Source organism: Miscanthus floridulus, chromosome 1, assembly GCF_019320115.1.
Source record: "Miscanthus floridulus cultivar M001 chromosome 1, ASM1932011v1, whole genome shotgun sequence".
Lineage (NCBI taxonomy): Eukaryota > Viridiplantae > Streptophyta > Magnoliopsida > Poales > Poaceae > Miscanthus > Miscanthus floridulus.
Genome location: NC_089580.1, coordinates 58,704,353 through 58,729,893, shown reverse-complemented (window position 1 = coordinate 58,729,893; position 25,541 = coordinate 58,704,353). Strand labels below are relative to the sequence as shown.

At 48.4% G+C, this 25,541-nt stretch overlaps 4 protein-coding genes across 10 annotated transcripts; 1 reads left to right on the top strand and 3 right to left on the bottom strand.

Annotated features, from left to right (window-relative positions):
- Window positions 1-3,794: 3,794 nt before the first annotated feature.
- On the bottom strand, window positions 3,795-4,967 carry LOC136457369 (putative F-box protein At3g51171). Its single transcript, XM_066457399.1, has one exon. It carries the CDS (start codon window positions 4,965-4,967, stop codon window positions 3,795-3,797), a length of 1,173 nt encoding a protein of 390 aa, XP_066313496.1.
- A 2,138-nt stretch (window positions 4,968-7,105) lies between these two features.
- LOC136484761 (uncharacterized) lies at window positions 7,106-8,959 on the top strand. The gene has a single exon (XM_066481721.1). It carries the CDS (start codon window positions 7,193-7,195, stop codon window positions 8,531-8,533), a length of 1,341 nt encoding a protein of 446 aa, XP_066337818.1. The 5' UTR covers window positions 7,106-7,192; the 3' UTR covers window positions 8,534-8,959.
- Window positions 8,960-13,920: 4,961 nt separating this feature from the next.
- LOC136526386 (uncharacterized) lies at window positions 13,921-24,503 on the bottom strand. Of its 7 annotated transcripts, none has more exons than XR_010776551.1 (6): window positions 24,317-24,503; window positions 24,138-24,199; window positions 22,565-23,507; window positions 22,297-22,495; window positions 14,453-21,657; window positions 13,921-14,312 (listed from the first exon to the last, which is right to left on the bottom strand). XR_010776551.1 is itself a non-coding variant. In XM_066519304.1 (6 exons), the coding sequence occupies exon 6, from the start codon at window positions 18,951-18,953 to the stop codon at window positions 18,153-18,155; it is 801 nt and encodes a 266-aa protein (XP_066375401.1). In that variant the 5' UTR covers window positions 18,954-21,657; window positions 22,297-22,391; window positions 22,454-22,495; window positions 22,565-23,507; window positions 24,138-24,199; window positions 24,317-24,503; the 3' UTR covers window positions 13,921-18,152. The 7 variants fall into 7 exon arrangements, 6 of the variants coding, with proteins under 6 accessions (XP_066375401.1, XP_066375224.1, XP_066375319.1 ...); XM_066519304.1 differs by having other exon boundaries at window positions 13,921-21,657; window positions 22,297-22,391; window positions 22,454-22,495; XM_066519127.1 differs by having other exon boundaries at window positions 13,921-21,657; window positions 22,565-22,749; window positions 23,292-23,507.
- LOC136457360 (uncharacterized mitochondrial protein AtMg00810-like) lies at window positions 15,984-16,316 on the bottom strand. The gene has a single exon (XM_066457389.1). It carries the CDS (start codon window positions 16,314-16,316, stop codon window positions 15,984-15,986), a length of 333 nt encoding a protein of 110 aa, XP_066313486.1.
- Window positions 24,504-25,541: the final 1,038 nt, after the last annotated feature.

Below are 25,541 nucleotides of genomic sequence, written 5' to 3'. Positions count from 1 at the left end.
AAAGTGTTTCTATTGATCTACCGCACAAAAGTTTAGCAACCTATGTTCCAATCCTACTCTAGCATGACCATTCTATGAATATAAATGACAAGAATTGAATTACTCAAAGTAAAGAGAGAAGGAGGAACGCGGCGATGTTTTGTCGAGGTATCGGAGAGTCGCCACTCCCCGCTAGTCCTCGTTGGAGCACCCGCGCAAAGGTGTAGCTCCCCCTTGATCCGCGCAAGGATCAATTGCTCTCTACGGGTTGATTCTTTGACACTCCGTCTTGGTGAATCACCTACAACCGCTCACAACTTAAGTTGAATCATCCACAAGCTCCGCCGGATGATCACTAAGCTCTCAATCACCACCAAGCCGTCTAGGTGAGGGCGATCACCAAGAGTAACAATCACGAACTCTCACTTAACCACGACAAGCCTAATAAGAAGGATGGATGCATATTTTGCTACTCTTGCTTTCACTAATGAGGGCTCTCTTTGGGATTCTCAAATCTCAATCACCTCACTAGGATCTTGCTCTTTTTGGCACTCTCAAAGGTGTTTCTCAGCTGTTGAAATAAGCCAAAGTACCCCCACACACGAATGGAGGAAGTATTTATAACCATGGTTGAAAAATAAACCGTTATGTGCCTCTGCGGGGTGACCGGACGCTCCGGTCATGTTGACCGGACACTCTAGTCAGTTCTTCCCGAACTCCAGTATTTAAGTTGTGACCGGACGCGTTCGGTCGTGATTTTCCCTCTCTAGAACCTTATTGGAGTCGACCGGATGCTGGGACTCAGCGTCCAGTCGCACCAGATGATTTCACCTTGATCAAATGAACTGACCAGACTCTGTGCCAGTGTCCGGTCACCCTGGAGCCAGCGTCCGATCAGTATTTGACCCTCCATTCACTTTCAACTCTCGGTCATATGTGAATGAAGTTTGCTCCAACGGATCTAAAGGCTTTTTAGGAGCTACCTAGTGCTAGATTTAGCAAGTGTGCACCACACCTAACTCACTAGACTCACTTAGGTCAAGCTATCCGTCCATACCCCCCTTAATAGTACGGTCAAAGGAAAAACAAAGTCCTAAACTACTCTAAGTGTCTCTTCAACTCCAATCGACACTTAGAACTAGTCCATCCTTAACCTTGTCGTCCATCCTTTGAAAACCGAAACGATTTCCATCGTAGGGGCATGACCACCATGATAATCGATCTCCATTACCGTGACCTAACTTAATTGCCTCTGCAAAACACACGTTAGTCACAGTAATCACGTAGTGTCATTAATCACCGAAATCTAACTAGAGGCCTAGATGCTTTCAGCATGGATTCGAACGATGCGTGGCCAGGTAAAGAGCTGAAGACGTGGGCACACGTGGCAGGATGAGACGCCAGATTCAATGGTGCAAGATTCGTCTTTTAAAAGACAAGTCATATACTTCTACGAGTGTAATCTTGAGATTTTTTGGAGTTTCCGTCAAAAGAATTATCGAGGAAAGACTAATTATAATGACACCGATTTTTACACTCTGTAATTATTTTTTCATCACAACACGATGCATAAGCATAATTTAAGTACCTAAGCAAGATCAACTTTGGCACCTTTCCTTCTAGTTATGTATATTGAAAAGACAGTTATAAACATACACTTGGACAAACAAAGCACAACATAAACACAGAGATCCTTATCTGCGCGCGAGCGCTCGAAGAGCCGCTACACGATGGCTTGTCTGTTGGATGTCCCTCCCCCCCAACCCCCCCCCCCCCCCCCCCCCCCCCCCCCCCCCCTCTTTTCTCTTTTTTTTTCTTTCTTTTTCTTTCTTTTTTTGACAGTGTCCTCGTGAAAAGTTATACCCAAAAGGTTGTCTAAAAAATATATTTGAAAAGTTGCACTCTTTTTTTTCACAGTGTCCTCGTGAAAAGTGTCTGTTATCACAGTGAAAAAAACTGGCTATAAACTTATTCAAAAAGTTGTGCAGAGAGTTGTCAAAAAGTTATAGAAAAATTGCAGTAGAAGAAGTTTGTATGTAAAACTTGTCCGAAAAGTTGTATGAAAAGTGCACAAAAAAATATGTACGGAAAGTTATCTAAAAAATTGTTTGAAAAGTTTAGCAGCAAAAAAAAGGTTGTTCCAAAACTTTTCATAAAAGTTAGAAATGTTCATTCACCTTGTTGACCTGTTTCCTCCCTCTCGAGTTTTGCCCTAGGGAGCCGTCGCCGCCCCCCGCTGGTCCTCCTCCCTTCCCCCTCAAGCATCTCGCCGGAGGCCAGAGGGAGCGAGGATCCATCATTTTGATAAGTTTTTCTAGTTGATCGAGTCTTTTAGGGTTATGGTATCTCCGTGCCAAGTTTCTTGATAGTGAGGATTTATCTCCTCCTCCTTACAGACGATGGCGAGGGGGTAGGATGGTTTCAGTTTTTCCATGGCGGCTCTGATGAAGATAAGGGCGACAATTGCGGCGCCATGGAATTAATAATTTTCTCCGGTCTCTTCTCCGTTTTGTTGTGGTTCGATCTAACCACAATGAAGGACTAGTGAGAATAAGTCTGCCCCCTCAAGCCAATTAGTGGTATTGAGTTGGGAAGATTCAGATTAGTCTGTCTTCCTTATTCTTCGTGTAGAAAGAAGGAAAACACCAGAAAGAAGAAGCTTCTCAACTCCGCCTATAGGAATGTTGGTCGTCGTTCGTTGGGCATATGTTCTTAGACCTTTTGCCGAATGTTTGTCTATGTGATCATCCATACGATCATCATACAAGTTTGAGTTTGAGATTGAGATTTGGAGCTACACAAAGCGTGGGTACAATGTAGATGAAATTAGTTTCTAGACATATGTATTATATTCCAGAATGCTTATAATATGATGTACTCAACTACAATATAATATAATTTTGTCTTCGTCTAAAAAACTTTTCATAAAAGTTGTCCTGAAAAAATTTCTACAAAAGTTTTTGTATGACTTTCCAAAAAAGGAAAAGCATAGGAAATAAATTTTTCTGAAAACAGAAATTTGGTGGGGATAGAGGAGGCTGATTACACAAGTCGAAAATCGCATGCGCGCGAATTAGTAGGCCCCACATAAACATGCACTTGCCACCCCCTTGGTTAGTTGAAATAATAATAGTAAACATACACTTTCCTGATGAATGTGGTGGCATGGTGATGTGGCACTGTGGCAATAACGGCACCGCCGATGGTGAGCGCATGGTGTAAACTTCATCCTAGAAATCTGTTTTTTTTTTTACAAATTTTCCTCTCTCAAACAATTGTATCTCTTTCCTTCACTTCTTCGTGACTTGACGCCACTGTCGAGATTGGGCTACACGTCGTTGTTTCCTTTCCATCTCTTACATGTGCTCCCCCGTCTCCCGTACCGGCTTAGCCCGTTGGAGCTGTCTTCCATATCCATATATAATAACCACTCCACCACGACTTCTCCACAACTACCCTTGCCCAACTAGCCGGCTTTTGGTGCCTTTGTCGCCTCGCTCCCATAACCATCACCAACGCAGACATGGCAACCTTACCAACCACCTCTCTAGACTCCGGAGCTCCCAAACCTCAATCCGAAACCCTAACCTTATACCTCGCTGGAGAGGAGTTCGTGGAGGTCGCCGGAGGCGGAGCAGTAGTTTACGAGCACGAATTTCATAGATAATCAGGAGGCTAGGAATTCGATAGATTTTCTCAATGAAAACATTTGACCCATAAGTAGCACAATTCTTTGATTTTTGTGAGGAATGTGCAATGACAGTCGCAGGCACTTACTATATTTGGAACCTGAAGATGGGAGAATAATTACCATGTTATTGTGGACTATGATGAAGATGGAAGAACTTGTGTCGCTCAAGGCTGTCCCTAAATAAGAGGGCATGCACCAGCGTGGGATTGCGGCTCCCACGCCTCTCATTGTCAGCAAGTAGAAATTTCTTTAACACCCTCTTCTGCTTGACATGGTATAGCCCCACCCAACATGTCCTGCTGTCTCCTAGAAGAATCACATCCTGCCCTGCTGCTTCCACGTCGGCGTTGACCGCCCAACATGCATGCTGCAACGGTGCCGGCAAATAAACCTGGAGACGACGTGTCCAGGTCTTGTCATCATTATAGTCCTCCAGCACCGAAAGGTGCATCGAACCATCGAGAAAATCCGCCATGGCCAGCATCCCATCCATCTCCAGCAGGAAGAACTCGGCGACGCCGTCCCTCCTCCTCAGCGGCGGGCGGGAGATCCGCCGGAACGTCTCCGACACGGTGTCAAACGCCAAGATCTTGTCCTTGTCGTCGTCTCCCGCCATGAGGTGCTGCACGTTCTCATCTGTCGAGAAGATGACCCGGGGATGGCGCAGCCAGTGAAGCTTGCCGCGATGGTTGAGGGAACAGATGGGCTGGTCAAGCCACAACCGCATGACGGGCAACGCTTGTCCCAGCCGCCGGGCTTGGGCGGCTTCGAGCGAGTAAACGTAGTGCGATCCCTGGTGGTCGCTCGTGAGGCACAGCAGGCGGTGCTCGCGGGATGGCCTGTGGACGTAGAAGCCGCAGGGCAGCGTGAAGATGCCGGCGGGACGAGGCAGCACTGCCGTCCACTGCCGGGTTACTGGGTTGCAGACGTAGTAGCTGCTGCCGCCGCGACCTCGCTGGAACAGCAGGAGCCCGTCGCACGAAGCGATCAGATTGTAGCCTCGCCAGCAAGATTCCTTGGGGTACTCAACGTCGAGGCACCGGCGCTGAGGTTCGTCGAGGGCGGCCGCCGGGATGCTTTCGAGCGCGCCGCTCGGACCGTGGAGTTGGAAGATGAGCTCCAGCGGGCGGCGGCGGGCGTGGGCGGCGGCGAAGGCTGGGCTGCTGGCGATGCGGCGCCACGCCCTGCAGACGGCACGGAAGCGGAGAACGGCGGCGGACGGGAGGCGGAGCAGGATCTCGGTGACCACGTCGTCGTTCAGATCTTGCGGCGCTGCTTCTTCCGGTTGAAACGCCATGATCGCCGTTATTCTCGCGGGTCTTGGACCGATTGATTTCCTTTATATTATGCTACGGCCTAGTACATGCACGCGTATATATAGATATACGTCCACCAGGAGCTAGCACACGTCGCAAATCCGGACTCCCTCCCTCTTTCATACACCCAGTATCTCGTCCAAGCATGTTGTACCTACGTATCTTTATCGTGGATCTGCAGTAGCGCAAAGTGGTGCATAACGAGTCACGATCGTAGAATTCATACGCACGCGCGTGTCTACTGACCGGCCTTTTCGCGCTAAACATTGCTTGCGGCCACGTGTGTTTGGTTCCACAAAGTAAAGTCATGTCACATCAGATGTTTGATACCAATTTGGAGTATTAAATATTGACTATTTATAAAATTAATTGTACAGTTTGAGACTAATTTATGAGATGAATCTATTAAGCCTAATTAGTTCATGATTTAGCAATGTGGTGCTGCAGTAAAAATATGCTAATGATGGATTAATTAGGCTTAATAAATTCGTCTCGCTAATTAGCCACGACTTCTAAAATTAGTTTTATAATTAGATCATGTTTAGTCTTTCTAATTAGCATCCGAACATCCGATATGATATGGATTAAACTTTAGTCCCGGATAAACACCGGTGCCACATCGATGATAAGCACCGGGATGGGACGACACATGGAGCCCTATCAGCACGACCCATCACCAATTCGCCATAGCCCATAGGCCATACAACCGACCATCCTTTGTCAGCACAACTTGCAATCTTTTTCCAAGGAACAACGCAAAGACTTGCATTTCAAGGGGTTCCTTCTTTTTTTTAACCAAGTTTCGGGGGTTTCCTAGGTAGTGTTTGGTTGGACGAACATAGATGAATGGGATCGATCGTCCTGGATAGATGGGTTACGAATAAGACAAGGCAGGATGAGATTGAACGTGTTGATTGTTTGGTTATCTGTACATGATGATACATGATTTTTGGATGGTTGTATGGATGGTATACGAGATCATGTTTGGTTAGTTGTATGGGTCCATCCAAACATTTTACGTATGCGTAAGTTCGGATTTGACGAAGAGAATATAATCGATCTGCGCTCATATACTATGAATAAGCAAGTTGCAAAGTTTAGTACAGTAATACTGAACCGTTCTTTCATATTATTAAAGATGATGTTGCATAGTTAAAAGTTTGAAGAAATTAGCATCCTAAGAATAGGAACAATAAAAACATGACTTGGTTCTTTTTTTTTTTACTAAACATGACTTGGTTCTTGAATGCTTAATTTTGTCTACTTCACAATAAATGATTTTTTTATTCTCAGGAGCCGCATACCCGGAAGAAAATAAAAGGCAAGATAAGAGAGCCGTACTAAATGCAAAATCAGGGAGATGCACCTGGCAGCAGTACGTAATCCATCAATCAACCATACTGTACAAACTTCAAATACCGAGGACCGAGGACCGAGGACACTGAACGGGTGGGAGGCGAGATGTGAGCGCGAGAGTGCGTCCTGAACGGCGTCGTTCGGTCGTTTTCAGCGCACAGACTTATACAGCATCTAGAAAGTATATTCCAGGTATCTGGATGTTTCCATCTGGTATGGAATTGTTCAATCCGGCAACCAAACAATGGGATAGGTGGGCCCCATACGGATATCCAGGATGCAGCTGTACATACACGGCTTGATCCGCGCAACCAAACGCTACCTTAATTGGCAAATGGAGGACCAGGGCTTCGACTGCACCGCACCAGCTCGTATCTCAGATCGATCCGGTAGCATTTAGGGGTGTTTGTGTCTTGCTACTAAAATTTAGAAGATATATCGGAAAAATATTGTATAAAGTGTTTGGATATTAATAAAATAATAAATTACATAATTCGTTAGTACTCTACGAGATGAATTTTTTAAACTAACTAATCTATTATTAGCATATGTTTACTGTAGCAAAAATTATCAAATCATGAACTAATTAGTCTTAAAAGATTCATCTCGTAAATTAATCGTAAACTATGTAATTAGTTTTGTAATTAATCTATATTTAATACTTCGTACATGTATCTAAACATTCAATGGAACAACGACTAAAATTTAGAAGGGACAACCAAACACCCTTTAGCCCAGCTGCCCCAAACCCACGTTTCCAGTCCCCTTCGTCACGCGCGCGTCAACCTCCTTCTGCCCGAATTCCCCATTCGATCCCCTCGCTGAACGCCGATCCACGCTACGACGCGCCATGCCGGCCGCCGCCGCCGCGCCTGCCCGCGCACCGCATCCACCGCCGGCGATCCTGGACGCACGCACGGGCGGCCGCATCCTGCGCCGCGCGGCAGGGCATCTCCTCCACCCAGCCTCCCTCCCGCCGCTCCTCCTCGCGGCGCTCCTCCTCCTCCTCTTCCGCTCCGCTCTCCTGGCCGGCACGCTCCGCCTCGCCTCCTTCGCTGACCGCGACCCGGCCCTCCGCTCCCTTCTCGCCCGATTCTCCCCTCCCAACCCGCCATCGCCGCCGCCTCCCCCGCACCACCTCCCGCGGCGCCGCTCACCGTTCACCTCCCCCTCGTCCTCGCTCTCCGACGACGATATCCTGATCAGCCCCCTCGATCCCGCCGCCTCAGCCCCCTCCCGCCGCCGCAACACCTCCAACCACCATGTCCTATTCACCTCCTACTCCGCCGCGCCCAAACCCTATCCGTTGCCGCTCCCCAACCCGCTTCCGGCCTCCACTTCCCCCTTCTTCCTCGCCGTCTACAATGAGACGGCGCCTCCGAAGCCCGCCTCACCGCGAGGCAGCGAGCTCGGCCTGCTTGACCTGACCAGGCGCGACGCAGCGGCCATCGTCAACCTCATCGCGCTGCTCTCCTCCGCGCATATCTTCGCGATCCTCGGGTACATCGCCGTGCACTCCGCCGCGCTGGGCGCAGTGTTTGCGTCCGTGGCTGGGCAACACGTACCTGGGCGGCGTCTAGTATTCCTCCTCACCGGTGCTGCGAGGGGCGCTAAGAGACTCACAGGGTTCACGTTCCTCCGGTGGGCCACGCGGGACGCCATTGTGCAGATGCTCTGCCTCTGGTTCTTTGCTGATGTGCACGACCAGGCCCAGCTGTTCAGGCTCTTTGTGGTCGCCAAACTCATGCCATTCTCCGCGTCTGTTAACCCGTGGCTTGGTGCAGCGGTTGCAGGCCCAGAGCTCGATGGTTTCTTTGTTGCCTGGGCTGTTCTTGATGCAGTTGTATCGGTTTTGTTCACTGTGGTGCCTTGGGTGGTTGTCATGGACCGTGATCCACGGCCGCCTGGGCGCAATGCTGTGAAGGAAGGGTGCTATCTTGTGTCTCTCATGGCAACTGATGCCACATTGCTCAAGTGCTGGGAAACAGTTATGTGTGGCAGCATGGGGCGGCTCATCATGGTGACATTTGGTGGAAAGGTTTTTGGTGGATTCCTGCATTCGATTGCGCAGGTCTACTTCATGGTGGTATGGCTGCTGTTCTACTTTGCAGCAAGGTGTAAGGAGGTGCGGTTGGGTGGTCGTCAGTTTGGACTGGAGGATGTTGCAGCTGCTCTTGATGGATTTAGGTAGTGTCCAGTTGTCGGTTGCTGCTTGGATCATCATTACTTGAAGAGAGGTATATTTCATGGCCCATAGTGCTTATTGATGAAACGCTGCTGGTCTTGGCAAAGTAGAGGTTTTTGTAGTTATCTTAATCTTCTAAATCTTGCTGAGATGGTAAATGGTTCGGATGAGAGAAAGAGAATTTGACAATGTTGTATGTACAGTTTTTGCCTCAGGGCAATCTGCTTATAGTCACACCACATGGCATACAAAGAAAGGCTGTTTGGTCCCCTTTTCCATGGAAGGTTAGAAGCAAGATGCCTGGTAATAGGTGTTGTAGCTGCAACATGATTTGTGAAGTTTATGTACCTGTGTTGTTCCAGCAAAATTTCTCTGGGTAATAGGTCAAAACATGTGATGTACATCCAATCATGGGTATACTTTGTTGATATATATCCACCCTTCTGTTTATAAAAACCTTCCAAATCCCATCTCATAACCCTCTTGTAGACGTGGTTGGCTCATGATTGAATTCCTCTATATAATGATTACTTTTATCTGATTGATGTATAATGCATGGTCATAATGTCTTGGGCATTTTATTTATAGGCAAAGTCCTGGACCAGTAAATGGTTTCATGTTTTCCTATATCTTTTTAGCCACCTGGCTAATTCATACCACCTGTTCTGTATCCTTTATTCTGTCCATATTTTAAGCAACAGTTGATTGATGGACCTAAAATTGGCAATATAAAACTGGAGGTTAGAAGGTACATGCACATTCTTGGATCGACTGTAAGAGTATTGTCATGTTAGTTACAACCTTGTAGACCCTTGCAGTTGATTGTGCAGGGGCTCCCCTGTCGTGTCCGGGTTCGGGATACTAATAACAAATCATTTGACCGAGCCCAAACAAATAGGTGCTCTTATTATTTTGTTACAGTTCCATTTTGGTTTGTGTGTGTTCAAGTTTATACATGACTACACATTTATGTAGATATATTCAGAAAATAAGATTGACTTAAAAGATGATATTTGGCTGACCTAGTATTTAGAGCTTATTTATGGGGGCATGGTTCTTTATTTCACCAAACAAGTGAATTATGTTTTATTTGCTGTGAATTCATGTTCTGTGCCTTTCGTGCAATAATGTAATTATACTATACCACAAGTGTGCGTAAAATAGTATATCCCTGAGCCTTGGCCCTCTTTTCTTTCTGCTGGTTCATCACCTGTATGCATGTACTTGAGGTCAAAGCAACTATACATGTTCAATGCAAGACAAGCTATGAATTACTGCTACTTACACTCCAGTCATGTTCTTCTTTTTTCTGTTTGCGTATGTCCATTTCCCTTTTATTACTCAATTAGATTGATTGACCAGCTACTGTTAGGCTTTAGCAATGCATGAAAAGATCAAAAGAGTCTACTTTACAAGATGAGTTTTGGGCCGTCATAATTGTGACAAATGTTTGCTATTTACTTAAATTTTATTAAATGCACTTTTATCATGTGGTTTCAGCCTTCCAGCTGGAAAATTATACATACTCACCAGCATCACATACTATGTAGAATCGATTATGCAAAGGCAAAACATCACAAATCATCATGCTATTTCTTTTTTGACCGTTTTCTTTAATGTAATGACTATTGATGCTGGCATTTCATGTTGAGAAACATAAAGAGAGCTCGCTCTTGTCAAAGATATTTGACACATTTGACTTGCATGGTTTTCAATGCATATCTTTGACCACTAATTTTTTTCTCATGTATTCTTAAAATCCTTAAAAGATTTTGCAAGTATTTTGAATCCAAATCTACACATATAGCTTACATGTTTCCAAACTAAATAATGTAATAGTTATTGATGTTGGTAGTTTTCAAGGTTTGACCAACTCTTGCCCTAAACAAGTGTTTTGTGGCCGGAGGGAGGAAATCATAGTCTAGTTTCAATTAAAACACTATGCTATTCACTCTGTACCACTTGTTAAGATGCTACTCAGAACAATATATTTACTTTGTCAAGGTGGACTTTGGTATGGTCCCATATCTGAAGTCCAGCGCAGCATTTGTATGTCTCTCACTTGTGTGGGAAGCAAAATGTTTCTGCCCAACCTCAGGTTCATGAATTGTTAACTCTTCTGTGATGAAATGGAATTGGTATTTGTTTCACAGGTGCTATGCATTCTTTCTTTCTTTCTTTCTTTCTTTTTGTGTGTGTGTGTGTGTTGGGGTTGGGGGGGGGGGGGGGGGGGGGGGGGGCAAGCACCTGGCTACGAGATGACAACCTTGTCCAGCCACTGATCTTGCCTTGTGTATTCCTTGTTTAATTGAAAATAATGGCAAAAGGTAGTTGCATTCTGTGTGAAGTCATGTTCCTGTTGCCCATGTGTTTCCTGTTCCAGAACTCATGTTCTGTGTCTTGAATGTATTTATACTATACCACAAGTGTATGTAAACTACTATCTGAAGCCCTGAGCGTTGGCCCTCTTTTGTTTGTGCTGGTTCATCACCTGTATGCAGTTACTTAAGGTCGAAACAACTACATGTGTCAAATGCAAGACAGCTATATATTGCTGCTACTTACGCTCCAGTCATGTTCTTTTTCCCTTTGCATATGTCTATTTACCTTTCATTACTCTGTTAGATTGATTGATCAGCTACTGCTAGGCTTTAGCAATGCATGAAAAGACTACAAGATGAGTTTTAGGCCGTCATAAGTGTGACAAAATATTTGCTACTTACTTAAATCTTATTAGTTGCACTTTTATCAAGTGGTTTCAGCCTTCCAGCTGGAAAATTATACATACTCACCTGCATCATATAGTATGAAGAATCGATTATGCAAAGGCAAAACATCACATATCATCATGCTGTCTCTTTTTTGACTGTTTTCTTTTATGTAATGACTGTTGATGCTGGCATTTCATGTTCAGAAACATAAAGGGTGCTCCCTCTTGTCAAAGATTTTTGACATATTTGACTTGCATGGTTTTCAATGCATATCTTTGACCACTAATTTTTTCTCATATATTCTTAAAATCCTGAAGAGATTCTGCAAGTATTTTGAATCCAAATCTATACATATAGCTTACATGTTTCCAAACTAAATAATGTAATAGTTATTGATGTTGGTAGTTTTCAAGGTTTGACCAACTCTTGCCCTAAACAAGTTTTTTGTGGCCGGAGGGAGTAAATCATAGTCTAGTTTCAATTAAAACACTATGCTATTCACTCTGTACCACTTGTAAGATGCTACTCAGAACGATATATTTACTTTGTCAAGGTGGACTTTGGTGTAGTCCCATATCTGAAGTCCAGCGCAGCATTTGTATGTTTCTCTCACTTCTGTGGGAAGCAAAATGTTTCTGCCCAACCTCAGGTTCATGAATTGTTAACTCTTCTGTGATGAAATGGAATTGGTATTTGTTTCACAGGTGCTATGCATTCTCTTTTTTTTTTGGGAGCAAGCACCTGGCTATAGATGACAACCTTACTTGTCCAGCCACTGATCTTGCCTTGTGTATTTTTGGTCACTACAGGGGTTCTGCTGTGCTTGTTTCATTGAAAATAATGGCAAAAGGTAGTTGCATTCTGTGCGAAGTCATGTTCCTGTTGCCCATGTGTTTCCTGTTCCAGAACTCAAAAGCCAACGTTGTGTGGTAATAACATGCCGAGTTCATGTTTTTAGTGGCATTGTCACTGATCTAGTATTGAGTTATGTCAAGCGTACACTCAGTGTCCTGTTATCAAAGAACTCTGTTGTGAGACTATCGACAGGTTGCAAAAACCAAGAATTGTACTGCTGATCTATTCTGTGGCCGTTGTCCGGTGCTTACCTGTACTCTGCTTGTTCGGGGAGCAACGTTTCTCCTAATGTACACGAGGACGATCATCGATGGCGCTAGCCACTGCTTAGGTTGTCTACGTCCACACCTACTCAACTCGCGGTCATGTTCATGTAGGTAAGCTGAAAGAACTAAATGGCCCTAGAGGAGGGGTAAATTAGGCACTGAAAAATTAGTGCAACTAATCTTAGCCTATGCTATTCTACTCACACCTTGCATGTTTGAAACATAGAACTAAAAGGATCACATTAAGATTTGTCCTTTGGCCTGAAGAGGAAGCCGACATCGACAACCCCAACTCCTTAAACTTTCCCTCACTCTCTCCCAGTTTTCTATGACTAAAGTGATATGTCTTCGCCACATACTCCGAGTTTTCCATCTTGCTTCTATGCTCTCAGGAGTGGGCTCAACACTGGTATATATATAGTCATATGGAGCAAGGGAGTGTTTACTAGTTTCAGGCGGCTTGGCTGGCTAGCAGTGGCAGAGGGTAGTGGAGACGAAGCTGGGCTGACTCTGTGATTTGTGAGCAATCCGATGAGTTAGATTCAGAGATTTGGTTGTTGTGAGCACAATAAAACAATTCAAATCTTTGAACACCTGTGGACTTCATCAAGCAATTCTCAAACATTCGCTACTCTTATAGGTCAAGCCCCCTAGATGGATATGTGTCATACGACAATCACCCAAGCTTGTGGTGTGCTATAGAAGTTTGTGAACACTTCGACTTCGCCACAACAAGAAAAGAAGTATAGTGAAGTGTCGTTGGAAAAGATCCTGCTTCCTAGGGAACTCCTCAATGTGGGATTTTACTTGGAAGGAACCAAACTTCAGAAACCAACTGAACTTCGAGAAACAAATCACCATGTCTTCACTTTCGTTTATTTAATTATGAGTTCTTATTTTTATTTTGTGCTCTTAACTAGAAACAAATCCCTATGCCTTCACTTAGGTTTATTTACTTTTGAGTTCTTGTTTTGATTTGTGCTCTCAACTCGATTTATTTGGCCGGCCGTGCGTGATTGTGAGTGCAAGTGTTTTGCAGACTTCAAACCTATATTTCCAAGTTTAGTTTGAGCTCTAACTCTTTTAGATGCATTTTAATTTTGAGTGCTAAACTAAAGATTCTGAAATTTTGTTGAGTGCGCTCTTTTAGCCCTGTTCGCTTCGCTGATAAAAAGCCGAAACACTGTTCCGGCTGATTTGGTGTGAGAAAAAAACACTATTCCAGCTGAAAAAACAAGCTGAAAAAGACGAATTATATAAAAGAAGCGACCAGGGCCTTTGTACGCTGCTAACGATGCAAGTTTCGTTGTCAAATTTCAGAATCAACTATTCTTCTGTCAGTCTCACAGACGTGTCCAAGTAAATCAGTTCACCATGCGGCCGGGCCGGGAGAGCATGATGATGCTGTTGGCCGCTCTGCACATGTCTTGGCCTTCGATCCGATCGAGGAGATGGCGGTGGCTAATCCGTAAAGATCACTGGTGCCCTAAGGGTGAGCACAAATTCGTCACTTAAATGAGTCGTCAAAAAAAGGTACTAGGCCACCACAAATTCGCACCAATCACCAAATACAAAAAGCAATGCTTCACAAACAATTACACTATGTTAAATGTCTTCAAGTCTTGTAAAACATCTGTCATCCCCCCTCACTGTATATGATTGGGACTTGGGAAAGCCAAAAATGAGGCGCTGTATACCTGTAACTGGGTTTCTACTTTCTAGACGGGAACAGTTCAGCTTCCGCGGTAAACACAAAGCATTCCACTTTTGTGACGTTTGCTCTACCAGAAATTTAACCTCAAAGCAAAAATGGTCCGCTCAAATGAAGTGACTATTTCTCGGCACCAACCTTTTCATTTTCATCTGAGCTTCCCTTGAGACTGGCAGACCTCATTGGCAGGACACTACGCCGCTCTTTGCCACCTGGTTTACCTGATGCATTCCCATACCACCCTGTTCGCTTGATCGTATCAGCCATGCTTATCAGTCATGATACAGTGTTTTTCTCTCATAACAAAACAACATCAGCCGACTTATAAGCCACAAAAACAATCAAGCGAACATGGTGATGCAAGGACCATCCGAAGAACTACCTGAAGATTCGGGCCCTCCTTGCCAAAGAAAAGAAACCCGAGGGACAGCACAAGAATAGTCTTCATGTGGCCCAAGACTTGGAAGGATACAGCAGAAAACCGACCAATGCAGATGAATTGGCTCAGATTGACACCAATGGCAATGAAGCATGAGAGGGTCAGGAAAAACTGCAGAATAAGGGTACAGTATTGTACGGATGACATTCAAATAAAAACTCCTGATGCAACAAAGGATGGCACTTAAATGAAGCTAAAGTTGCTCTAAATTATTGACAAGAGGGCTAGCAGAAAGATGGAGAAACTTCAGCCACTATCATATTGCAAATTTTCAACCAGCTAAATGCAGGCTAATCACCATTTTATCTCTAAGCAAACAAAGAGACGAATTATTCAAGGAAAGTAACAGAGCACAAATTACCATATGCTCATAGAAACAAAAACATTATTGGGAAAGTTCCCTTACCAGAGCTAGAGATGAGAAAATGAAGTGATTCACCCTTTTGCCTGTCAACAAGAAATCCACAAATGGTCCCACTAGTGTTGCCCCAAAATAGATCTCAGATTCAGATTTGGGGAACCATTAAAGGGCAGCTTGGCCCTTGGCCGCTTGAATTGAAAGGAAATGCAAAGGCTTAGCTATTTTACAATAACACTCGCTTGCCTTTTATAGACAGGGGGACTCCCACTTGCTACAGCATAGTCTAATCACTAAAGTAGATGCTGAGCATATTCCTAACACTAGGCTTGAAAATAAAAGTGCAAGGAAAGTAAGATACAAGTGCTTTAGCACTAGGCTTATCTATCAATTCTTCCCCTAAGCCTTGTGCCGAGCACTGGAGGTGATCTGCTGTAGCCCAATCCTCTCCCTCATCTCCTGGAATTTAGACTTCCCCGACGACTTGGTGAGAATGTCAGCCAGCTAATCAGTAGTGGCAATGTGGCTAGCCTTGATGCTTCCATCCTCCAAGCAATCTCTGATGAAGTGGTACTTGATACGGATTGCATGCTTCTTTCGTGGAAGACAGGGTTCTTGGCCAGAGCTAGAGCAAACTTGCTGTCCACCTTCAGCTCAACCACATCCACCTTTCTGCCAAGGAGCTCTGCCAGCATCCTTGACAGCCATAGCGCCTGAGTTGCTGCAGTGGTGGTGGCGATGTACTCCACTTCACAGCTTGAGAGGGCCACCACCTTCTGCTTGAGGGACTGCCAACTGACCAAGCAATCATCGAGAAAGAACATCGTCCCGGTTGTGCTCTTGCTGGTGTCCACATTGTCGCGCGAGGTCGCTGTCGCAGTAGCCGACGAATCGTGCCGTGTCGGGGGCCCTTCCGTAGTGAAGACCGTAGTCGAGGGTGCCCGCCACGTAGCGCAGGATACGCTTGACGGCCTGCAGATGCTCCACCATCGGCCGCTCCATGAACCGGTTCATGTACCCGACGGCGAACGCGATGTCCGGCCGGGTGTGGACCAGGTAGCGCAAGCTACCGATCAACCGCTAGTAATGGGTTGGATCGACCTCCTACGCCGTGCTCTATCGACTCAGCTGGAGCTTCTCCTCCATCGGGGTGTGGGCCAGATTGCAGCCTGTCATGCCGCAGAGCTCGAGGATGCGCTTGGCGTAGTGGGTTTGGCGGAGGGCGATCCCGCTGGCATCCTGGCGTACTTCGACGCCGAGGTAGAAGCAAAGGAGGTCGAGGTCGCTCATGTCGAACGCCTTCTCCATCTGCGCCTTGAACACCTCCACCTTCTGCTCTTCAGCGCCGGTGATGATGAGGCCGTCGACGTAGACGCCGACTAGTAGGACGTTGTGTTCGCTGCCCCGCCGGTACACCGCCGCCTCGTGCGCGCTCTGCTTGAAGCCCATCTTCTTGAGTGTGGCGTCGAGCTTCGCGTTCTAGGCGCGCGGTGCTTGGCGCAAGCCATAGAGTGCCTTGTGCAGGCGGTACACCTTCCCCTCTTCTCCGGCGACGGCGTAGCCAGGTGGCTGGCTCACATAGACCTCCTCCTTGAGGTCGCCGTTGAGGAAGGCGGACTTCACGTCCATGTGGTGGACTTGCCACCCACCCCTCTTGAGCCGCCAGCGCGAGGAGGACACGGACTGACTCCATCGTCGTCGTAGTCGATCCCCTCCTGCTGGACGAAGCCGCAGGCTACCAGCCGCGCCTTGTGCTTGATCACCGCGCCCAGCTCGTCCTTCTTGAGCTTGAACACCCACTTCAGGGTGATGATGCGGTGGCCGTCAAGCAATGGCACCAGCTCCCAGGTGCGGTTCTGCTCGACAGACTTGAGCTCCTGCTCCATCGCCGCCCACCATGCCGGATCACCCTGCGCCTCAGCATAAGTGGTCGGCTCAACGGCGTGCGTCAGATGTAGCTGGACGAAGAGCCGCTCGGGCTAGTCCGGTGGAGACTGCTCTCAGAGGATTGTTCGCCACCGTACGGTACCGGAGGGGCTCATTGTCGTAGTAGGTGTCCAGGCGGTCTTCATCATCCTCCAGTGGCGTCGCGTACTCGACCTCCGACCGCCTTGCGTGCGCTGGTGTCGCAGCGGGCGAGGTAGAAGATGCCGTGGAGGTCGGCTAGTGCACCGAAGAGGTCGGCGCTGCTGCCGATGAGCTCCTGACCGCCGCCGATGGACTTCCGACCACCGCCTATGGGCTTCTGAGCTCCCTCGGATTTAGTGATGGCGAGCGCGGCGGAGCTGATGAAGGGGTCGGCGCTGGTGATGAAGACCCAGTCGTCGATGAGGATGCACCTTGTGCTCCCTCGTCGGCCGCTCCATGAACCGGCTCATGTACCCGACGACGAACGCAATGTCTGGCCGGGTGTGGACCAGGTAGCGCAAGCTCCCGACCAGCCGCTGGTAATGGGTTGGATCGACCTCTGCCATGCTCTCTCGACTCAGCTTGAGCTTCTCCACCATCAGGGTGTGGGCCGGATTGCAACCTGTCATGCCACCGAGCTCGAGGATACGCTTGGCGTAGTGAGTTTGGCGGAGGGCGATCCCGCTGGTGTCCTGGCGTACTTCGACACCGAGATAGAAGCAGAGGAGGCCGAGGTCGCTCAAGTCGAACGCCTTCTTCATCTGCGCCTTGAACACCTCCACCTTCTGCTCTTTAGCGCCGGTCATGATGAGGTCGTCGACGTAGACGCCGACCAGTAGGACGTTGCGTCGGCTACCCTGCCGGTACACCGCCGCCTCGTGCGCGCTCTGCTTGAAGCCCATCTTCTTGAGTGTGGCGCATCTTCTTGAGTGTGGCGTCGAGCTTCGCGTTCCAGGCGCGCGGTGACTGGCACAAGTCGTAGAGTGCCTTGGGCAGGCGGTACACCTTCCAATCTTCTCCGGCGACGGCGTAGCTAGGTGGCTGGCGCACGTAGACCTCCTCCTTGAGGTCGACGTTGAGGAAGGCGGACTTCACGTCCATGTGGTGGACTTACCACCCCTCTTGAGCCGCCAGCGCGAGGACACGGACTGACTCTATGTGCGCCACGGGGGCGAAAGCGTCGTCGTAGTCGATCCCCTCCTGCGGGATGAAGTCGCGCGCTACCAGCCGCGGCTTGTGCTTGATCACCGCGCCCAGCTCGTCCTTGAGCTTGAACACCCACTTCAGGGTGATGGGGTGGTGGCCGTCAGGCAGTGGCACCAGCTCCCAGGTGCGGTTCTGCTCGACGGACTTGAGCTCCTGCTCCATCGCCGCCCGTCATGCCGGATCACCCTGTGCCTCAGCATAAGTGGTCGGCTCACCTACGTGCGTCAGATATAGCTGGGCGAAGAGCCGCTCGGGCTGGTCCGGTGGAGACTGCTCTCCGAGGATGTTCGCCACCGTGCGGTACCGGAGGGGCTCATCGTCGTAGTAGGCGTCCAGGCGGTCTTCATCATCCTCCAGTGGCGTCGCGTACTCGACCTCTGGCCACCCTGCGTGCGCTGGTGTCGCAGCGGACGAGGTAGAAGATGTCGTGAAGGTGAGCTGGTGCGCCGGAGAGGTCGGCGCTGCTGCCGATGAGCTCCTGACCGCCGCCGATGGGCTTCCGAGCTCCCCCGGATTTGGTGATGGCAAGCGCGGCGGAGCTGATGAAGAGGTCGGCGCTGGTGATGAAGACCCAGTCATCGATGAGGATGCACCTTGTGCTCCTTCAGCACCTCCCGCCCACGCATACTCGACGGTGAAGTCGTTGAGCGCGGCTGCCGACCCGTCGTCCACCGCCTTGTCCCATGCCCAACCGCGTCCTTCATCAAACACGACGTCGCGCGCCACGCGCACGCGCCGTGTCGCCGAGCCGAGTACGCGGTAGGCCTTGGCCCCCTCTGTGTAGCCGATGAAGACCCCCGGCGAGCTGCAATCATCGAGCTTGCCGACGTGGTTCAGCTCCTTGACGAAGACGAGGCAACCGAAGATGAGCAGGTAGCTGACCGCCGGCTTGCGCCTGTGCCAGGCCTCATACGATGTCTTGCCGTCAAGAGCACTAGTTAGCGAGCAGCTAAGCAGGTGTACGACGGTCATCACTGCCTCCCCCAGTAAACCGCTGACATACCGCGCAGCTTGAGGAGGGCACGTGCCGCTGCCACCACCGTCTGATTACGGCGTTCGACCACGCTGTTCTGCTGCGGTGAGTAGGGCGCGGAGTAGTGGCGTTGAATCCCCTCGTCGGCGCAGTACACTGCAAACTCGGCCACCGTGAACTCACCGCCGTTGTCTGTGCGGAGCACCCTGAGCTTGCGGCCGCACTCCTCTAAGGCTGCCTGATGGCCCTTGATGGCGTCTGCAGCTACCGCCTTGGAATCGAGCGGCACAACCCACATATAGTGGGTGGCGTCGTTGACGAGCAATAGGAAGTAGCGCCGACCTCCAAGAGTGGCTGGTGACACTAGATCGCAGAGATCATCGTGCACCAGCTTGAGCTGCTCGGTGGCACGGTAGGAGGCTTGACGCAGGAATGGCCGACGCTTCAGCTTGGTCACCACACAGGTGTTGCAGAGCTGCTCGACGTGGTCAACGCAGGGCATGCCGCGGACCATCTCCTCCTTGCTGAGCTGCTTCAAGGCCTCGAAGTGAAGATGCCCGAAGCGCTCGTGCCAGCGCCACGCCTCATCATCCCGGCGCGTGGCAAGGCAAAGGATGTGCGCCACCTGCACATGAAGTACGTAAAGGAGGTTGCTTCCCCTGTTCACCTTGGCGAGAAGATGGCGGCCTCTATCCCAGATGCGCAGCACACCGTCCTCAATCTCCACCCGCGAGCCATTCTCGTCCAGCTGCCCGACACTGATGATGGAGTTCCTCAAGGCCAGGATGTAGTACACGCTTGTGAGGAGGCGGTGCTCCCCCGTCTTGGCTTGAAGATGATCGAGCCGGCTCCATTGATCTCGACGACGGAGGCGTCACCAAACTTGACGGAGCCCTTCACGCCGGAGTCCAGGTCGGAGAAGAACTCGCGCCGACCAGTCATGTGATCCGTGGCACCGGTGTCGAGGTACCAGTCGTTGATCTTGTCATCGTCGGCGTCTTTGCCGAGGAAGGCGTGGGCGCACGGTTCGTCGAGGTGGAGATGTGCAGAGCCAACCGACGCGGAAAGAGGAAAGCTTGGACCTTTCACCCCCTCCCCTGCTTGTTGCAGCTCGATGCACCCGTGCACCAGGAGCAGAGCAACATCCTCCTCCCCTGCTTGCACGACGTGAGCCTGCCCACCGCGGCATGGAGCCCAGTGGCCAGACCTGCCGCAGTTGTTGCAGGTGTCATCCCGGGTCGCCTTGCGCTCACCGGCACCGCCGCCATCAGTGCTTGCCTGACCCCAGGGCCCCTTCTCCTCCTTGTCGCTGCGTGGACACCAGTGACATTCCTTGGAGGAGCCGGATAGTCCGGATCCTTCCTCCTTCCTCTCGAAGGCGTGCCACTGCTCCATCGTGTACAGCAGCTTGCCTCCGGCGGCGCCCGACTTAGCGTGAGGCCCCTCCTCGCGGTCCTACACTGCCTTGAGCCTCCCGGTCACATCCTCGACGGTGAGCTGCTCGAAGTCGAGAAGCATCTCGATCGACATGACGATCTGCGCGTACTTCTTCGGCATGCAGCTGAGGAATTTCTCCACCGTGCAATCCTCCATGAGGTCGGTGTCGCCGTTGCGCACCATCTGCTCCATCAGGTTGGTCAGGCGAAGGGCAAAGTCCTCGACTGGCTCACCTGGCTGAAAGGCGTGGCCTTCCTACTCCCCTCGTAGGCGCTGCAACGTTGCCCGGCGCACACGATCTCCGCCGACGCGCGCCACGGCGATCACTTCCCACGCCAGCTTCACCGTAGCCTTGTTGGCGAGGGAGGCGCCGAGCTCGGTGGGGACGGCGGCGCATAGGGCCTCCAGCGCCCGGCGATCGTCATCGTAGCTGACGCTACCGACATGTACTACCTCCCAGAACCGTCGAGCCTGCAACTTGACCTTCATCAGCAGGCCCCACTCGTGGTAGTTCGCCTTGGTGAGCATCGGCCATGGCGTTCCCACTCTGGAGTTGCGGTAGATCGTCTGCAGCACCGGGGAGCGCCCGCGGCGACCACGCCGCCGCTCTAGTGACAGTGACTGGCGGCGGCGCCCGACCGGGCTACGCGATCCTCCAGCTGGCTCCGGCTCCCACTCCATCTCGGCGCGCAGCGCCGCAGCCGCAGCCTGCCTGTCCGTCTCGGCCACCGCCACAGCTGCTGCGGCAGCAAGGCGCGTCGTGTGATCTTCGCCTCCGGCTCCTGCTACGTCACCGCCGGGGTTGATCACCGCACAGCGACGACGCGCGCTCTCGATCTGGCTGGCGGTGGTCATGGCGCTCACTCACTCAAGAACCCTAAGGCTCTAGATACCAATTGTTGGCCCAAAATAGATCTCAGATTCAAATTTGGGGAACCACCAGAGGGCAGCTTGGCCTTGGCTGCTTGGATTGAAACGAAACGCAAAGGCTTAGCTTTTTTTACAATGACACTCCCTTGCCTTTTATAGACAGGAGAACTCCCACTTGCTACAACATATTCTAACCACTAAAGTGGATGCTGAGCATATTCCTAACACTAGACTTGGAAGCCAAGAAAAATAAAAATACAGGGAAAGTAAGATACAAATGCTTTAGCACTAGGCTTATCTATCAACTAGCAAGAGGGAACCTGCCTGGGCTGGAGCAGTGTGGCCCAGGAGGTTGAACGAGTTCAGTGAGTACTTCCTTTGGAGAAAATGAGCGTACTGCAAAATGAGCAAAAAATACAAAAAAAATCACCCTTTTTATGACAGGACCGATGTACGCATGCAATGCTAATTGAAGGATTACTGAAGATGTTGGGCAGTAAGCATAATCAAATAGTGGACAATTTGACAAATTGTTACACTAAATAAAATTTCATGTTCCATATCTGGAAATGAAATGGTAACTTGCAAAAATTAAGCAGTAACATAATGAGGACACTATCAAGTCTTTAGTTCACGAAATGGCTATATCCGAATTAAGAGTTCTACAGTAGCTATATGCCTATATCAGTTCACAAATATCATCTTACACTATCAAGTGTTTGCATGGTAAATAGCTATATCCAAATTTTAGAGTTCTAAAGTAGCTATATCCTAATGTTTAACCAAAGGAGCTACATCCTAAAGCAGCGGCAATACCAACAAATGATTCAATAGCTGCTAATCATCCATAAACCTTGCAGCGAACAAGCATCACTGAATAGTGCATATTTTAATACTTTGCTCTTTGAAAAGGTTTTAAATATGCCAAAGAATTTGCAGCTAATTGAAAACAGAAGCATAGATGTAGTCACAGGAAGCAATCTTAGTAGTGATCCAATATAGAAGAAATCAGTATACTAAGATGGTCAGACGTACATATTGTTGCAAAGCTGTACTCCAAACAGCTATAACAGCCGCAATTAGACCTCTTGCATTCACACTGACATCAGTAACTGTGCAGACTGCAACTCCTATAAGCACAACCATTATGCTCAGCTTTGTCTCGGGAATAATGTACATGATCAAAGACAACCTCTAGAAGACAGGATGCAGGTATCATGCACAGCTTTGCTATCTGACAAGGTAACAGAATAAATTTAGTTGTTAACAATTTAAAGAGTTTAGCTAATAAAAGTTCACTAACCTGATAAAAGCCCACAGAGTTCCACATCAAGCTCACATTCATCCCAACAATTGACAAGTTTGAAAATGTAACAAATTTAATCAGATCTGCTAGCGGTAAGTGGGAGGGCTGGCTCAGGCCTAACCATCAAAATACAATAGTCATCAAGGTGGTAGTCACAAAATGAAGCCCGGTTAATGTTGTGGCTGCAGATAAAAAAAATGCAATTAATGGCCTGGAAAGAGACATATCCAAGTTCCCATTCACATTTGTTTGAGGTGTAGAAATCTGGTCGAATTTGCAACTACCTAACATATGGCAAGAAATTAAATAATTCGACCAGAAGTTTCTATTGCTTCCATAGAGGCCACTAACCCTCAAAAGAAGGATTACCATGTTATGCCAAGGAAGTTTAATGTTAGCACATAGAACAGAATAGGTTTCACTGTTTTAGGTTTCACAGAAACCTCCACTACTTGAAGTTTTATAAACCTGTTCTATAATTATTGTTCGCTCATTTACAACCACAAATGTGAACTGATTGCTGTGAAATTCCTGTGCGAACCCTATGAAATTCCTGCGTTCCAAACAGGCCCTCAGAGGTTTCGTGCAAATTGGTATTTGCAGTTAAAGTTTTATTGACACAAGAATACATCACTCATATTGATTATTGACGTAGGAATGATTTTTCTTTTAAAAAAAATAGTTATAAAATTATAGATAAATCTTCACAAAAACACTAGTATACCAAAACTAAATCCATGAGTAGCCATTAAAGATTTGTTGACCATGATGATTCCAACTGATGTAGTAACATTGAAACTCCATGCTGCAAATCAAGGACAGCTTTCTTGTCGGATTTCTTTAGAGAACTCATCTTTATTTTCATAACAATTCAATTCAGCACTTGCTGAACTACAATCTCCAAACGAATAAAGCCATAGATCCAGAATCCAAGCTTGAACTGCAGAAAATGAAGTGATTAATTATATGTATGTAAATGTAATCGGATCCACAGTGACAGTACGAAAAAAATATCGAGAGCAGTTCACCCATTAAGCAGAAATATCTGTATGCAGCTATGCAATACCGATACACTGTATCAGAAAGATAAGGATATCAGGGTTATGCTATTTTCCCTGAAAAAACAGTACACAGATACGCTTCACTATTTTGAAAAACAGTAATATGTTGCTCATGTGTTCTATTTAAGTTTTTTATTATATAATATAGTGCAAGTCTCGAATTTATGACATATTAAAAGCCATGATAACTAGCAAGAAGCTGTTAACTAGTAGCACAGCCTGCACTCTGGTTCATCCTCCACCTAAAGTTTTTTTAGTCGTTTCCTTCACTTCGAAGTTATCGAAGGATAGGTGCTGTCACATGTGGGCTCGCTTTAATTCCAAACTTCGATATTTGAAGCAAATAAGATTCAGCCCTAGCGTAGATTCCATTGTACTACCGGCAAAAATACTTGCATTTGAATCGAGCAATTCGTCCTCCTCTGCGTTCTAAAAACAGATGACAGGTGGTCTCAGCAAGGAAGGAAACGATCTGGAGAGAAGGGGGAGGAGAAGCACGAGAGGCTAACCATGGCTTCGAGAAGCGGAATGTTCCTCGAGATCACGGAGAGAAAGGTAGCCGCCACTGGATCTGCAAGGTGGGCTAAGCTACGATGAGCGGAGAAGGTGGTTGCGGAACGCGGCGAGGAGGCCGGACTTGAGGAGAAGAAAGAAGAGCAGAGGCAGGAAGAAAGCGGGGGGAACGCACCGCGCAGCTCGCCGACCACTCGCCGCCTGCAGGTGGTGGAGGTGCCGTCTCCGGTGGCCGCTGCGCTGCAGGTTGCAGAAGACAGAGGGTCGATCAGGCAGCGGGCTGCGCACCGGCGCGATGCTGCCGGCCGGAGGATTGGAGGTCTGCACGTGCAGGGGTATTTTAGTATTTGCCACTCTCTTGGTTAAACTACCGTGCGTTACAACGAGAACACATAATACCACGATAATATATATATATATATATATATATATATATATATATATATATATATATGAGCGTGTGTTATACGGTTATCTAAAATATATACCGTAATCATAATGTTCCAATCAATATTACAAAAGTCTTCACAAAAGATAGATAGTTAAAATATAACTCTAAATTTGAATGCAAAACTAAAATATCAACTTCAATTGTCGCATCACTTCATGCCTATGATACACGAAATATAAGCTTACACTTCTTTAGAAATCAAGTGCTATGAAAAAATAATCATAACAAGTTTGTGTTTCACAATACATGTTTTAGAATCTATTCTACAATTAAGAATCTAATCTCTCAATAGTTCGACCAAGAGAACGTGCTTTGCACGAATACCATGGTGGCTGATAACCCACATCAAAGAAAGTAATACCTGAGCGACCTCTGCGAGGGCACCGGCGATGCAGACCTCACCCTGGCCCTACCAGCGAACCCTGGCTCCACGGGCTTCCGACGCCACCGCACGCTGCCAGTACCGCGACCTGAGGCGGCGGCAGAGTAGCTGAGGGTCTGCGCGAGGTCAAGGATGCCGAGTTCCTGCATCCGCTCCATGTTCTCCTGGATCCTTGCGGCCCACTCGCGCTTGTAGTCCCCAATCACCTTTGCCTCGGCCATCGCCAGCGGGGACGCCGGGCTGTCCGACGGCTGGTCGGGGGCAGGGTTCTTTGGTGGCCGACCCCGCCGTCTTGGGGCCGGAGCAGCATGTGCAGGCGCCGTGCAAGCGGTAGTTGTAGCCAACAGGATCGGAACCGCACGTCCTCCAGGCGGCACGGAGCAGCACGGGTAGGAGGCATATTCCACGAGGTCCTCTAGTCCCTCCCGTGACAGCCGGCAGTGGATGGATCGACTGGTGAGGAAGATGGAGGACGTCAAAGGCGAGGGCGATGATTGCGAGGACTGCGCACGACGGTGATGACGACGCAAGATCCTGGCGGGTGACGACGACGATGGGGCGGCGAAT

Bases quoted from the DNA above. Each gene is read 5' to 3' on its own strand.
- LOC136457369 (XM_066457399.1), bottom strand. From the start codon at position 4,967: ATGGCGTTTCAACCGGAAGAAGCAGCGCCGCAAGATCTGAACGACGAC.
- LOC136484761 (XM_066481721.1), top strand. From the start codon at position 7,193: ATGCCGGCCGCCGCCGCCGCGCCTGCCCGCGCACCGCATCCACCGCCG.
- LOC136457360 (XM_066457389.1), bottom strand. From the start codon at position 16,316: ATGGGCTTCAAGCAGAGCGCGCACGAGGCGGCGGTGTACCGGCGGGGC.
- LOC136526386 (XM_066519081.1), bottom strand. From the start codon at position 18,953: ATGACCGTCGTACACCTGCTTAGCTGCTCGCTAACTAGTGCTCTTGAC.